Source organism: Lathamus discolor, chromosome 3 (genome assembly GCF_037157495.1).
Source record: "Lathamus discolor isolate bLatDis1 chromosome 3, bLatDis1.hap1, whole genome shotgun sequence".
Classification (NCBI taxonomy): domain Eukaryota; kingdom Metazoa; phylum Chordata; class Aves; order Psittaciformes; family Psittacidae; genus Lathamus; species Lathamus discolor.
The window spans coordinates 147,200,990-147,217,488 of record NC_088886.1 but is presented as its reverse complement, the minus strand read 5'-3'; the positions used below and the strand labels follow the sequence as shown (position 1 = coordinate 147,217,488).

At 40.6% G+C, this 16,499-nt stretch overlaps 1 protein-coding gene across 3 annotated transcripts in view; it reads left to right on the top strand.

Annotated features, from left to right (window-relative positions):
• ATE1 (arginyltransferase 1) overlaps positions 1-15,729 on the top strand; it is an 87,511-nt gene extending 71,782 nt beyond the window's left edge. For all 3 annotated transcript variants that reach the window (XM_065672405.1, XM_065672406.1, XM_065672404.1), the window contains one exon: positions 12,558-15,729. In XM_065672405.1, the coding sequence (XP_065528477.1) occupies positions 12,558-12,736 (179 nt within the window). In that variant the 3' untranslated portion in view covers positions 12,737-15,729. The remainder of the gene's footprint in view (positions 1-12,557) is intronic.
• The last annotated feature ends 770 nt before the right edge of the window (positions 15,730-16,499 follow it).

The window sequence follows — 16,499 nt, the reverse complement described above, 5'->3', positions numbered from 1 at the left end:
GATAAGCTACTGCCAATTGCTTCAGTTTTTTGCCTATTTCATGGAAACGTTTGCAATTGGAAATCTCAGCTTGACTCTTGTATTTCTGGTTCTTCCTCCTCATTTATCAATCTTTACGATTACTTTGATTTTCCCTTCTTTTTGGAAGATCCTTTCACTGCTTTCTGCCATTTTCACTTCTACGCAGTTCAAATATTTTATCAAATAGTATTTAACTCATTTAGTCTTTCACATTTTTTACCTTTTCCATCCCATTTTTTGGAGCTGCAACTCCTTAAAGCATAACCTTCATAGTTTTGTATTATCTTTTATTCCATTGGTTGTCCTGGCATTGCAAGCTGGGGGCTCATTATTGTGTTTCGCTGTTAGTTCGAAGTGTTGTTAAAACCTGGGATTAAAAGTCTCTGGAAGTCTGGTTGAAAATGGAATTCTAGGAAGCTTTCTTATGAAAGCCTGAAGTCATCTTTAGGTGCCCTTCACTGTCAGCTGGCTCAGGGTCAGTCCCTTAGGTTTTTCCTTCAGAAAAAGACATAAAATGGCTAAAATTTTTTATCTGCATAAGTGTGATGAAAATCAGTATCTGAAAATATGTTTCTAAAATAGAATCAAAAAAGCTCATCCAGAATTGCTGAAATTCTGTTGATTTTGATAAATTTTTCTAGCTCATCCACGGAGAATGTCTTTAATTCCCTGGAGTCAAGGTTATAATCCAGAGGGTGAGGGTAACTATTAAAGTTACAAAGTGCTTTTTTTCATTTGTGCAGTGCAAAAGGACTCCCAAAGTATATGAAATGAGGCAATAACTCTGTTCCTGCAATTTTAGCTGCTGTAAAATTAATTTGATGTGAAAAATAAAGTCTGAAATGCTTTTACATGTCATAAATGGCAGCTTTGGAATCATTGGAAGTTGCAGAAATTCACATTCTTGGAAGGAGGTCAGTGCATCTCGTTAGTCACCATTTGTGTGACAAAGCTTAGAGTGACTGTGTCATTTCATAGATAGAAAATCACTGATTTTAGGGGAGGCCAGGATTTGGCTGCTTGGGTAAATCTTACTGAATGACAAGGTGTTTTAGTTAATAGTTGACGTGAAAATGCAGCTTATGTAGTGCTTCTCCTTTTTTCACGCGCAAAATATGCTCAGGAAATAGATGGAATAAGCTGTTCTGTTTGAGATGTCAGTGGACTTACCAGTTTTCAAGTTCTACTAGAGTTAGGAATGAGAGAAGCATTCTGCTTTTATCTAGAAAAATATTTACTCATGTTTTTCATAAGAAGTGAATGAAGTATTTCATTCATCCCTACTGGAAGTGTTTGTGTGGCACTTGCTTTCCCTCCCTCATCTTTTCTATTTCAAAATACATCCTTAATTTAATATTCTCAACATTTAATTCACTGATTTAATGGCGCGTTTAATGTGTCTCTCCCAACAGTACCTGAGTCACTTCTGATGATGTTCTTGAGACAAGTAAATTCTCTGGAAAGACACGTGTGCAGTATTAATTCCCTGATAGTGAGTGAATTAGCGTTCCTTTTTTGTGCTGTTTCCAACTGCTTGTTGGATTTTTGACCATGGTTTTCTCTATCTCTAAAGAGAAATGAGCAGCTCAAAATACTGAACATTCCTGTGTTATTCTGAATAATATGGATACTTTGAGAAACAGAAAACTCAGCTAACAAAGGTTCTGAGCACCACAGGGGAGATGCATCTGATGCAGGATAAAGCTTGGTCTGGCTCATCAGTGCTGACCCAGAGAAAATAAACCTACCCAGAACACAGGAATCAGAAGTGCCTGCAGAGTCCAGCAAAAATGAATTGGGGCAAGAATGAGCTTGTAAAACTTTGACCAAGCTAATCTGGATCTGCAGAACCACTTTGTGCAGTCTGCTGATGGCCTGGGTGCTGCAATCACCCCCAGTTTAGGGAGACAGGCTGCAGGACAGCACTGGACTACTGTCTTGCAAACATTAAAAGTGAGCTGTACCTGCTGCAGTTCCGCTTCTGGTCCTTACATGTATGGAATCATAGAACAGTTTATGTTGGAAGGGACCATAAAGCTCATCCAGTTCCAACCCCTGCCACGGGCAGGGACCCCTTCCACTGAAGCAGCTTGCTCCAAGCCCCTGTGTCCAACCTGGCCTTGAGCACTGCCAGGGATGGGGCAGCCACAGCTTCCCTGGGCACCCTGTGCCAGCGCCTCAGCACCCTCACAGGGAAGAGCTTCTGCCTAAGAGCTCATCTCAGTCTCCCCTCGGGCAGGTTCAAGCCATGCCCTTGTCCTGTCCCTACGTCCCTTGTCCCAAGCCCCTCTCCAGGTTTCCTGCAGTCCCTTCAGGCACTGGAGCTGCTCTCAGGTCTCCCCTTCAGGAGCCTTCTCTTCTCCAGGCTGCCCCAGCCCAGCTCCCTCAGCCTGGCTCCAGAGCAGAGCTACTGAAGCCATCGCGCCACCTCCATGATCTCCTCTGGACTTGCTCTGGCAGCTCAACGTCCCTCTTGTGTTGAGGTCCGCAGAGCTGCATTGTGCATTTAAACTAAAAGCATATTTGAAAGTTAACTAGATGAGCAAAAAGCCTATTTAAAACAAGAAAAACAAAACACCCAAACCTGAAAGCCTCCTGAGTATGCAGTTAATATTCTTCATTGGCAGTTCACATGCTTATTTCTCGTATTATCTGAAGTAATCAAGAATAATGACAGAGATACAACTTCAAAAGAACTGACTAGTTCATTTTGTCTTCTGGAAGAGCATCTGAAAGTGAAATAGTTATCTTTGTCACCCTGCCATCTACTGCATTAGATTCCTTGGTTTCTGTATTAGTGTCTTGGCTTTGGAGGCACCAGATACTGTTTTTCAGATGGGAAATTGTTCATTCTCATTTAACTGACATTTTCCCCAGGTTCTACTCGGCTTTTTTCATAGTGCATCCCTGAAAAGCAAGTCTTGGAGAAATATCAGTATCATTTAAGTCCAGCCCCTCAGTAGCTGTTTCTCAGTCACCATATTTCATGATAATTGATTGAGGTAGGCTAGAATAATTGCATTATATGGGAGCTCCTCATAAATACATTGGGAATCTTATACTTATTGTTTTATGTGTGTCCCTTTCATATGCGTCCAGATGTGGATTTTTAGTCACGTGTGGGTTAGGCAATGTAGTCCAAGGGCTGTATTTACAGGTAAGCCAGAAGCTATTGCTGGTTGCTGTGAATTCCAGCTGAAACTGAGAGCTGCTCTGAATTGCTGTATTCACAGGAAATGTTTTCCATTGGCCCCTATTCATGTTTACTACTAGAATAATAAGAGTCAAAACACAATGAGTTATTGTTTCCGTGTGGCACAGCAGGGCTAGTGGCTTTTGAATGCGTTTTGTCAAGTGATTAGTCTGCTGGCTTCTCAAGATTGAATTGCAAATCATAAACCAGTTGTATGATTTCAGGCACAAAGCCCAAAAGTTTTGTTCGGAAAGCGTCTTTAGGATTTAGCCTTGCTGCTACTTCCTGTCTTAACCCGTTTAAAAGTTCCCTGTAAGTTATACTTGTAAAACTCTTTAATTCTTCTGTCTTCATCTTTTAAGGATCATTGATAATATTTTGATGAAGTGCATTTTCCCCCCTCTGAAACATTCTCTTTCTAAACAGTGATTGCAGAAGTTCCCATTTTTTTCTTGTTAGAGGAATTGCAAAGACTTGGCTGATTGAGAATATCCTGAGTGTTTTACTGTACTCCCTTTGTGACTTGTGCTTTCTGGATTTCATTAAGAACCCTTTTCATTGAATTTTGTTATTGTTGTTTATGCTTCTTTTTAACTGTAGTCTTATTTTGGTTTGAGTTAGCATTTATACCCCGAAGCATACTGGTCTTTAATAGTTCTTAATGTATGAGTCTAGTAATACAGAAGCAGTATGAGAAGAAACACGTTTCAAGTCACTGTCGTATATAAATATTACTGTGAATGGATATTGCTTATCTCGTCACTGTGTACTGTCATTTAGTTTTTGAGGATGATTTCCTCCTATGCTTTGCTGTTGAGCACGAAGAAATAGTGCTTCAAATTGAGTGAGAAACGAGCTTAAATTGAGAGGTCAAATACGTTAGACTTGTGACTGAGGTGGAAATCTTCTGTTTCCAGTCATTAATATTGCCTATAGTTCAGTCATAAAATTGGAAAAGTCCATTTGTTTCTTCCTTTTAAAGTTTTTGGTTTAAAATCATTGCTCATTGACTGCGACAGGGTCGTGTAAAGCAGCTGGAGCTTTCTTTCAAAAAGCATTCCACAAGGCTGTAGTGTTTCTCAAACCAGTTGACGTGGCCACGGTGTAACCAGCAAAGGATGGGTGCCTCCTTTGATCATTTTCACACCTAGTTTGAAAGCTTTGGGTTATCATGAAACTTTCTGACTCCTTGTAAATTGCATGTTAAACCTGTTAGTCTTTGGTTTGGAAAATGTGAACCCTGTGTTCATCTTGAAATCCATGCAGGTCCAACAGCTTCAAAATTGCAAATGAAAAACCAAGGACGACTTGAGACAAACCCGAAATCCAACGTACCCTTTTGGGCTGTCGGTCTGTAAATGCAGCCGTTGTCAAGTGTTAATCTCTGTATTTTTTCCTGTAGATTTAATGCTTAGAGATAACAATAGTTTTTCTGAGATTCCATTTTTAAGCAAAATGGAAGCTAATTTATAATGTGAGTTATTTAGGTGGGTGTTTCCTTCAAAGACTGCTTCCAGAGTGAAGCCCAGGTTTCAGTTAATGGCACAGGTTTAAATACTTTAGATTTTGAATTAGGAGTGGTTCTTTGCCTGTTTCCTTTCTTTCTTCCCCTGTTTCATCCTGCAGTGGATGTTCCCTGTGTAGCGTGGGAGCAGAAGCACAAAGTGAAGATGGCCAAATGCTTTCTTTGTTCCACGGGGTTTAAGTAGCATTTAAGGAAACTGAAACTTATAATCAGAAACAGCGTTATTTCAGGGGTTAGCAGGAGCACCACGTTTCTTTTTTGAATTAGAAATACCAGACCTCAGTAAGGCTTCTTGCTAATTCTGAACCCATTCTGCACAGAAAATGTAAGAAATATTTCCTGTGACTAGTGGGGCTTGAGGAAATTGGCAGTTTTCCTTTTTCCTATTTATAAAAATAAGAAAGTCAATAAATTTGTCACTTATTTTTTTGTCTTCACTTATTTTCCTGTAAGTGGAAAAACGTACTTTACAAAAGATGTCAGCTTGCTTGCAGCTCTAGATTATACCCCTGACAAATCTGTCACGTTTGTGAAGAGTATATTAAAGGGGATGAGTGAAGAGGTACCATTGACCTGGCACCCATCACGCATGGCTCTGAAGAAGAGTGGTACAGAGCACTGCTGCTGCAGGTTGTCCTTTGATCAAAACCAGCTTGACCCACATCAACCACCACCGAAAAGCTGGTCTAGTTAACAGTTTGCTACGAAAACCTTTGAGCTATCACACACCTTTTTCAATGCGATGTTGGCTCCAAGCCTGTGTAGACTTGCAGCGGGCTGTTGCAGAGCTCACTGTCTGCTCTCTGAGTCTCACTTGCACGGCTTTGCATGTGCTTACCCGGCTTTCTGAGCAGATGTCACTGGTTTTCACTTCAGCTTATATTGGGTAGTAATCATAAAGATTAATGCACTTGGAGAGTAAAGAATATTTGGCTGTCTGCTTCCCAAAATAATTTCATAGATACTAATCAATTCCTACACTCTAATCAAAAAAATCAGATCATGAAAGTTTGAATTTCTGTATAAATCACACCAGTGCCCATTTTGCTCTTACTCCAAACAAAAAGGGGTAATAATTTTTCCTCCATTATGCTGGTATTTCAAAAGGAATGCATATCAGCATTGGAAAATCATGTTTTGGTTTCGGGAGGGAGCTTGCAGATTTGGGGGAAGTGAGTGGGTTGTGCAGAGAAATAAAACCGGAGTTGTACAGGAGCATGTCAGACTTCCTGCTCTTCACATTCCCCCTTGTCCCTTGAGTACAAAAGCACTTCTGGGGCTGATTGCTGGATGAGGCTGCCTTTGAAGACCACTGTTGTTACTTTTAGCTTATTGCTCGGTGTCACTCAGCAATGTTGCCTGTGCCCTTGCAAAGGTGTGTGCGTGGAGCTGTTTCCAAATAATCAAACCTGAATCTATCTGCTGACAGCACAGCATCATGTAGAGAGTCTTTAGATGGCTTCTATTTCTTACTTTGTTTTTTACCCATACTTAGTAATGTATCTCTATGCTTTGCTGTTTCAGAAAATGAATCCTTCATGTAGAATTGGATTTAATAGTGATATGGGGAGAGGGAACAAAGGATTTTAACACCTCTTTGCAAGTTTTTTATGGGATCAGGGTGGCAAGGCTGAATTACATATGAAATCTCTCCTATATTAAAATTTCAATAGCTGACTGCTGTATAAACAGTTTTCTGGTTTAGGAGTATAGGGGAGAATAGAATGAGGTGACAGTTAATTTATTCAACAAGAATACAGCTGTATTGTTAGCTTTGAGACTAACGGGGTGATATGGCTCTGAAGAGAGGCAGTTGGCATCTGCAGTTGCTCAGTTTCCTAAAATGTATCTACCATCCAAACTACATTGATAGAGGTACATGAATTAAAGGGTAAAACATTTGATGTTTTGTATGCCAAGTGTCAGTGTCTCTTCTGTAGGCTACAATTAATCAACAGCTCCATGAGAGGATAATCTGCACAAAACGCGAAGTCCTGCATCCGACAGTTATGAACTTGAAAAAGGAATTTAGTCTTCAAACCTATGATGTTAGATTAGATACAAGGCAGAAGCTCTTCCCTGTGAGGGTGCTGAGGTGCTGGCACAGGGTGCCCAGAGAAGCTGTGGCTGCCCCATCCCTGGCAGTGCTCAAGGCCAGGTTGGACACAGGGGCTTGGATCAAGCTGCTTCAGTGGAAGGGGTCCCTGCCTGTGGCAGGGGCTGGAGCTGGATGAGCTCTTAAGGTCCCTTCAATCCAAGCCAGTCTGGGATTCTAGGATTTTATCTTTTTGAAGGTTGTATCAATGCACCAACTGTTTGTGAGGTGAAGCAGAGGCCAGTGGGAGACTCAGGATGTATAAAACGAGAAAGCGTGAGAAGGTAAAAATAAGGGGGTTTTGGCTTTTTGATGGTAACAACACTACATTCAGTAATGATTAAAGCTGCCCTATTATTTCACGATTGTTCCACTACCTGATGAGTCTGGGTCTTTCCAGAAATGGAAATCACTGACTGAAATTTCCTTATTAAAAGCATGGAAATAATTCTTATTGATAGAACTGTTTTTCTTGTTTTGAGCAAGTAATTCTCTTTAATATGGCATATGATCTTACTTTGAATTGGGATTCCTCCTGTATCCCAGCATCAGTCACGCAGAGAACGCCTGTTAGAATTCAGTTGGCATCTTCTTAAATATAAAGCAAATTTTATCCTGTGCCACGTAGCAGGAGCAGATATTTGAAGTTTTATTTTTGGGAGGGTAACTTCTCTCTTTAAACAGTGCTGGAGCCCAGTCTGCTTTTATTTCCCATTAGATTCTCTTAAATCTATTCTGTTCAGGTTTAAATCATGAGTAAAGGGAATACATTCCTGAATTCATACAGTGTTGCCTCCAGAGCAGTAGCAATTGAAAGGTGGCTGAATTTCAACTCGTGGATGTGTTGTTAGGGTGACACAAGTTCCTATTTGCCTGCTCTAAAAGCTTAACGATGTACCCGAGATTATTTTACTGACACTTTACATTGCAGTAACAGGTTTCTTTTTCAGATGGAGTTTAAATTGTATATGTTTAAGTACTTTTACCGAAGGTTATTTTTATCATTAAAGTTTTTATTTTAGGGGGAGTCAATGGAAAAATGTCTTTGTAGACACTTGGACTGTTATTCTTCTGCCTTTCAAAGCTTATTTGCAGAATCTGGAATCAACCTTAATGTGTAAACCAAATATAAGCATAGTCCATCAAATGTAAGTTTGTAAGACCAAGCATATCTGGCTTTCAACATTTCCTGATGACAAACTCATTGCTAAGTCTTTTATATATGTAGTTTATGCACAGAACTTACTGTATTAAGCTTAAACCATGTCTGAAGTATTTGTATTACAGTGATTTTGTCAATATATTGGTATTTTCTTGACTGCTCTGGGAGAGCCTTCTCCTTCCTGCCTGAGGGTTGTGTTAGAAACCTGTGCCACAAACCTGTCCAGGAGAGGACTGATCTACAGCACGGTTTGGCAAGCCTTACTTCTCCCCAGAAAACACTTGGCTATGGTGCTTAAACAAATTTGATGGAACCCTAGGTCAAAGCAACAGTTCCATATGGCTGTAGAGCCAGCATGGGCCTTGAGTGCAAGGAGGGCAATTCACTGACTGCACTTGATGTCATGAGTAAAAGTAGAGTAAGAGTATAAATGCCGAGCAACAATAGAGTTCAGTTGAGCCAGTAAGGCTATAGTGAAACCAAAGTTACAGTAGCTTTAGTTACTTTAAGAAGTTGAATCTGATGCCAGGAACGTTACAAGCCAAAAGATGAACTCATCCAGAGTATCAAGCTTCAGTACTATTTGAAAGCAATGAGTATCAAACAGTGAGTAGTGAGCAGCTTTGAAAGTGCTTTTGGCATGAGACCCTGAAGGCTGGGCTTGGCGTAAATCCATTTCAGGACACAATCTTATATTCAGCCTAGAGGTGCAGTAAATATAAACGTTCCAATTTAAGAAGTTAAAATAACTTTACACTTGTGTCACCTCCAGAAGCTAAACTTGCAAATTTTCCCTTGGTGAACTTTCAGAGAGGAGGAGGTTCTAATAGAAGTGGCAGGAGGGCTGGTAGTAAAACCAACCTATTGGGATATCAGAAAGGTGTTGGCCACACATCAAAAACCTAATGGATTTCAAAGAGGGAAAGAAAGCCATAAAGCGATTTTGACTTGGTGTTTATCTAAAGCAATTGCCAACAATAATTAGGGGAGAATGCAATCTTAGCAAGTACTGGTCAGATTTTCTTCCTTCAAACCACGTTTTCCTAGTTAAGTCTTAAGAAATACGTGTTGCTTTCATGTTAGGAATCAAAACACAGATAAAAGTAATGAAGTCATTCTAAACTTTGCAAAGCAGGCTTCGTTAACTTGCACATACTAAATTCAAGCAATCAGCAGGAGAACGCTGATAAGCCATTTCTGTGGATGAATAGGGGCAGGTTCTTAAGAATGTCCTGGAAAGAAAAGAGTTTCTTGACCTCTTCTGTCTTCATTAAAGCATAAAGAAGGCCCAAAAGGGAGTATTAAGCTTTTCCATAGTTCAGGCTACTTTTGAGTAGAGATTTGTCTTACAGAATTCTTCAGCTTCTTACAGACAAGTTATTTAGTTTACCTGTGGCAAGTCTAGTGAGCAGCTATGTAAAACAAAAAGAAGAGAGAACTTGGTGACCGCTCTGCTTCCCAGAGCTCATGTCACACATCCTTTGCACATTGGATAACTGCCATTTGTGAAACGTGCTCAGAAAGTTCTACCTCTATTTATTCTCTTACAAATAAAACCTGTCTTTGCCCATGAAGTAGCTATTTGAGTTACCTGTTTTTCCGTGGCAGTTGGCTTGATTTTGAGTCAACTGATGACCAGCACGCGGCTTCAGTGTCTGTGTTGTAAGCAAGGAACAGTGTAGAGTAGATACCACTGAGATCCTGTTCAAGGATCTTTAAATGTTCTAATCTAAAAGCAGAAAGTATATGAACGTAACCAGTATTTTAATTTGGGGCAAACTGATGCAGTACTTAAAGCTAAACAGTTATACTTACCTGTCCTGGCTCTTCAGTCAGAATAATGTCCTGATGCCTGTGCTGGTTTGTGCTAGGGTAGAGTTAATTTACTTCACAGTAGCTAGTAGGAGGCTATGGTTGGATTTGGGTTGGAAATGGTGTTGATCACACTGGGATGTTTTGGTGGTATCACTGAGCAGTGCCTGTGCAGGGTCAAGGACTTTGCTCCTCAACCCACCCCACCAGTGAGGAGGCACAAGAAGTTGGGGGGACATAGCAGGGACAGCTGACCCCAACTGACCAAAGGACTATTGCAGATAATATGGAGTCATGCTCAGTATATAAAGCTGGGGGAAGAAGGAGGGAGGGGAGGACGTTGGGAGTGATGGTGTTTGTAGGCAAGATGGAGCCCTGCTGTTCTGGTTATGGCTGAAGGAGATTGAATGGGAAATGATGAATGGATTTCTTGTTTTGCTTGTGTGCACAGCTTTTGCTCTACCTGTTAAACTGTCTTTATCTCAACCCACGAGTTTTCTTGCCTTCACCCTTCCAGTTCTGTCTCTCATCCCTCCAGGAGAGAAGGAGTGAGGAACTGTGTGGGGCTGAGATACTCATTGGGGTTAAACCACAACAATGCCAAAATAAGGTTGGGTCTTTGTATAGTTTATGCCCCTAAATGCTGATGTTCTAGTAAGCGTCTCTTCTCTGTTAGTGTCTGAATTTGTATGGTTCCATTCTCAAACTTGTATTTCAGACTCTGTGTTCAAGTTGACTCTCACATTGCCAGCTTTTTAAACCTGAAGTTCAGGAAAGTCTAAGGGGCTTTTTTACCAGTGTTCTGTAATGATTGTATTAATTTTCCCTGCAATGGCCTCAGGTGTGTAGCATGTTCTCTTGCTTTCTTTAAAGAGCTTTCTAGCACTTTAGAGCCAATTCTTCTGACACGCAGCAGCAATATAACATTATTATTCAGCAGTAGTAGCATTGATTGGGTTCATAAAAACAAGGAAGTTTTAACTTGCTCAACGATGCTCTTATGTGTATGATTCTGGTTAAATTAAGTCACAAGGGGTCTGTAGATGAGGTTAATGAGATTCAACTGTGGTGTGTGTATATCTTTTGAAAGCTTGAGGAATTATGTTGTGTTCATCCAGCTAGTCCTTGCACTAACTCTGTTGGGGGTCAGACTTGAAGTAAGGGCATGTGCTTAACTTCATTCTACTACAGGAGGACATAAACCTGTATAAATTATGAAAAAAAGATGGGGTTGGAAGGCCAGGGAGTTTTACATGGGAAGGTAGTTTATTGCCTGATGCTTACCTACAGACAACAGCATGGAGGCTCCTTGCTGGACTTAATACACTTTTCACAACTGGGGCAAGGAAGCACTCTGTGCTGGTAGATATTGAAAGAGGTTTTAGTCATTAAGTGCAATAGGCAACAACAGTGAGTTGCTTCTGGTCGGTTGTGTTTGAAAGCATTTTCTCAGATAAGTTCATCTTCATCGCTGACATGGACAGTGGGATTGAGTGTGCCCTCAGCAAGTTTGCCGATGACACCAAGCTGTGTGGACCGGTTGATACGCTGGAGGGAAGGGATGCCATCCAGAGGGACCTTGACACGCTTGTGAGGTGGGCTGATGCCAACCTTATGGGTTCAACCATGACAAGTGCAAGGTCCTACACCTGGGTCGGAGCAATCCCAGGCACAGCTACAGACTGGGCAAAGAAGAGATTCAGAGCGGCCATGCAGAGAAGGACTTGGGGGTGCTGGTCGATGAGCAAATGAACATGAGCCGGCTGCAGTGTGCGCTCGCAGCCCAGAAAGCCAACCGTATCCTGGGCTGCATCCAAAGGAGCGTGACCAGCAGGGCGAAGGAGGTGATCCTGCCCCTCTGCTCTGCTCTTGTGAGACCTCACCTGGAGCATTGTGTGCAGTTCTGGTGTCCTCAACATAAAAAGGACATGGAACTGCTGGAACAAGTCCAGAGGAGGCCACGAGGATGATCAGGGACTGGAGCAGCTCCCGTATGAAGACAGGCTGAGGAAGTTGGGGCTGTTCAGCCTGGAGAAGAGAAGGCTGCGTGGAGACCTCAGAGCAGCCTTCCAGTACCTGAAGGGGGCCTATAGGGATGCTGGGGAGGGAGTCTTTGTCAGGGACTGTAGTGACAGGACAAGGGGTAATGGGTTAAAACTTCAACAGGGGAAGTTTAGATTGGATCTAAGGAGGAAATTCTTTCCTGTTAGGGTGGTGAGGCACTGGAATGGGCTGCCCAAGGAGGTTGTGAGTGCTCCATCCCTGGCAGCGTTCAAGGCCAGGTTGGATGAAGCCTTGTGTGGGATGGTTTAGTGTGAGGTGTCCCTGGCCATGGCAGGGGGGTTGGAACTGGATGATCTTGAGGTCCTTTCCAACCCTAACTATTCTATGAGTCTATGATTCTATAAAGTTTCACTTCTGTCAGTGGGCTCCCACGAGCATTAAATGAATGTGAATTTTAAAATATGGGAGTGGAGGCATGTTCAGAAATACCACCATTAGAAATGTGTGGTGCGTGATTTATCTTTTCACACAACACAAATACAGTTACTTCACAAGCTAGGTTCTGTTTCCAACAACGATTCAAGAAGACTGCTCCTTAGAGCACATCTGCTTTTATCTGCTGTTCATCCGCAGATTAGTTTTATTACTTCATACAGCTGTCATTATGCCTATTGTAGTTGCATACATTAAGATCAGAGGGACAATCTACTTAACTAATTTTTATGTTCTCTGCTTCTCTTCGCAGTTGATGAAGGTCGGATCAAGGAACTGGGCAGGGTGAGAGTACTCCACAAGAGAACCGTCATGCCTTACAGTGTGTATAAGAAAAGACGAAAGGGACCAAGTGATGAAGCCAGTGTCCAGCAGTATGCAAGTCTGGTCGGACAGACCTGTTCAGAAAGAATGTTGTTGTTTAGAAGTTGAGAAATGGTGAAAAGGCATTTTGACGGAGCCTCATTTTATTGCACTGCCACTGGGTGATATGTTCTATAGTTGTGTGTTGGTATGCCTCCTCAAATAGCAGTATGAACTACAGGTATATATCTAGGCTTGTGTGAATACATGGTACTGTGTTTTAAGGCCAATTCCAATAAAATTTACAGTACATCAAGGCTTTAGCAATATAAGGTTAGAAAAACATGCTTGCAATATATTTTAATGAAGTAGCTCTAGCCTTTCTATGCATTTTGGATAATTCTAAGTGTCTAAGCAAAATGAAAAACAGGTGTCTTTTTTTTTTTTTGGTAGAGACAAAGGTTGACTAAATCTACATTAACAATAATTAAATTATAACTGGTTTCAAATACCACCTTGGATATCTGTCATTAAAAATTGCCATGAAATTTATGCTCGCATTCGTATGCTCCTAGACTGTTGCAAAGAGAATTGGAACGTGCTGTGACTTTCTAACGTGAAATCTGGCATGGTTTGGTTTCTATTTCAATAGTATATTTAAAAACAGGAAGAAATTATTTTCACTGCACGTTCTTCATTTGTTTGAAGCAGTAGGTTAGTGTCTGAGGTCCTACTGAATGTAGGAGTTCACAGTGGATTCTTAGTGGCAGGGGATGCAGTGCTTTGGAAAACTTTCCCCTTTAGAGATGAAACAGAATAGTTGCACTATAAATATACCAAAGATATGCAGCCAAGAGGCACAGTGGGTTTTTGGTATAAGCCTTATCCTTTGTCTAAAAAGAGTGGATATTGTAGTATCAAAATTTCCACTAATGTGAAATAGAGCTTGGAAGGTTTATCCTGCAGCTCTTCGGTGCAGATTTCAGAGCTATGCTAAAAACACCAGACATGAGGTACCACTGATGGGGTTTGTTGCAATTGTTTTTTCTTCTGAATTGCATGGGAAGACTTAAATATCATATTCCTGCATTTTTTACTGTTTTGTTTATGGTGCAGCAGCTCCCAGGTTAGCATCTTGTATGTTAACATCTTAATACCATTGTATTAAATACTTCTGTTGGAAACACAGGAAGTTGTGATGCTTTATAAAAGCACTTTATTAACTGATACCTGAATGTTGTCATTAGTAGTCTGCGTGCCTGTCAAGTCATATAGGCATTTGGGGAAATAACACTTGTATAATTCAGTAATGTATTACAACCTTGTAACAATCCCAATGCATTTGTGTTTCTTATCTTCATGGATAACAGAAGCTAGTATTTACCTTGAATCAACTTGAAGTTTCCTGTTAACTCTAGAAAAAAGATTCCTATTCAAGAATACATGTGTAGATGGTTTACTCCAGAAAGATACCAAATTCCACTTTACCCTCCGAAGGTTACATCTATCATTCATGGGTTTGATTTAATTTTAAGCATTTGGCCAATATTATTAATCATTGATTTGTATGTGGAACAGGTGATTCAAGTGCATCACAGATTTAACTTATTTTCCATATCTTTTTGATCATTCTAATAGCATTGATAACAGAGTACAGCTTCAGCAGTGATATAAAAAAGTCATTTTGTTTTATTAATTGGGATGTAGTGTATTGATCTACTCCCAGCCTGCAACAAAATTGTTTCATTCTGTCAGCACTATAGCTGGTATGTGTTAATCTTTTCCTGGTACCAAGAAGTTTCTGTATGCTGTACCATGTAACTTGTCCATGTCTTATCTAAACCTGTTGCCACGGGGAAACCATTAAATACTACTATGAACATTAGTATAAAGAGTTAATTTCTTTGGAGAAGATACTCTTGCCACTCAGTGAAATGTCAACTAGTCTAATGTTTTCTGTCTACACAATATGTTGAAAAGCAGTGATGCCCATATGGCCTAAAACCAAAATAAATGAGAAAACCTTTTTGTATGATATAAAATCAGTTAATGGGCACAGACTTGCAAAATGCTGAAGATTATCAGTTATGAAGATTACTGTTTCATGATGGCCTCTCTGTGCTCCTAGAGAAGTTAAAGTTTCTGTTAAATAGCATGGGAGCAGACTTAATGTCACCACTGAGAGTCCTTGAAGAGCTCCATTTTTTTGTGCCCACTATTTGCTACTGATACGCCTTCTAGATATGTGTTAGACTGCTGTCTGATGCTGTTTCTCTTGGGGAGCTTTTAATGACTGCAGTTAATGAAAAGTGACATAAGATTGAAAGGTGATTACAGCATAAGGTTGTTGTTAGTGTGACCACTAAAGGTAAATGACCATTTCCTGTGAATTCTGAAATGTGGTGCTTTTGCTTTCTGACCTCCACTGGAACTGCAGCACCATGTCATGCTGGGCTTGGGACTCTTCCTGAACTCAAATAGGTATATATCTGTGTGTGTGTGTATATATATATATATATATATATATATATATATATACACATATATATATGTAAAAATTCAGTTGAGTTCATCTGATGTATTAAGGTGAGATCTGACACACTTCTTTAGTGTTATTTCAGAAGGAAATCAGTGCAGTATTTTCTCAGGACTGATACCTCTGCTTTAGAAGTGGAATGGAGTCCAAGGATGAAGTTCTGTAAACTTTGCCACTGACTTCAGTGGAGCTAAAAATTCACCACTATTACAAATTTATTTAATAAGATATTGTCATCGAGAATTACTGAACGTAGAGATATTTAATTTAGTACAAAACTATTTTATAAGAGGGGGTTTTTTGTGTACTTAGTTTGTGAGAGTTAATCCCTAAAGTAAGATTGCCTTGTTCTATCATCTGTTGATAAATGAGCATGAAACAGTGGTAAGAAAATGCAGAGCTGTGACCAGGGCTAAAAATACCATTCTTTGTTTTAACTGGAAATAAATGGGGAGCTTTCTCATTTCCAGCATCAACACGTTTCAGTAAATGCGAAAGAACCCGCATGTTGAGTTTGTAATTGCTTTTCGGCGGCCCTGTTTGACTTGCAAGTATAGAAAATAAAGTTATTTCTAGTCTCTGTGAATTATTCAAAGTAATAGCTCTGAGTGCGGCTTCTGTATTACTTTGCAGCTTCTTGCAAATGGAGACTAGATAGGACTAGCTGTTTATTTTAGTTAGGCTGTACCATTTCTAGTTGGTTGGAAATAACCCTTTCACTGAAATAAGGAGCCAAACAAACACCACAGAAATCTGGATTTATGTGTACAGAGATAAAAACACTGATTCGTTCTCAATGAATGAGGCAGGATTCCAGCTAATTCTGGCTTCCTGAATGAGATTTTTATTGAAGCCCAGTGCTACCATGGGTCAGAATTTTGGTGAGACTCTGTCTCATTGATCCTTTGGAGTCTACATCCAGCAATCTTTTTGAAGCTCCGTTAGTATTATAGAATCCTGGAATGGTTTGGGTTGGAAAGGACCAAACCCCATCCAACCTGGCCTTGAGCACTGTCAGGGATGGGGCAGCCACAGCTTCTCTGGGCACCCTGTGCCAGCGCCTCAGCACCCTCACAGGGAAGAGCTTCTGCCTAAGAGCTCAGCTCAGTCTCCCCTCGGGCAGGTTCAAACCATTCCCCTTGGCCTGTCCCTACAGGCCCTTGTAAAAAGTCTCTCTCCTGTTTCTGTCAGGTGATTGTTCTGAATTCCCTCTCATTCTGTTAATCCCATATAATCCTTTAAGCATGTATTATGTGCTCTCCTCCTCAATCTTTCTATCTCCAGCATCCCCCCCAAGCTTAATAGTTCTTTTTGCTCATTCTGTCCCAGTCCTGCTACAGAAGGAGTCTGCATTTG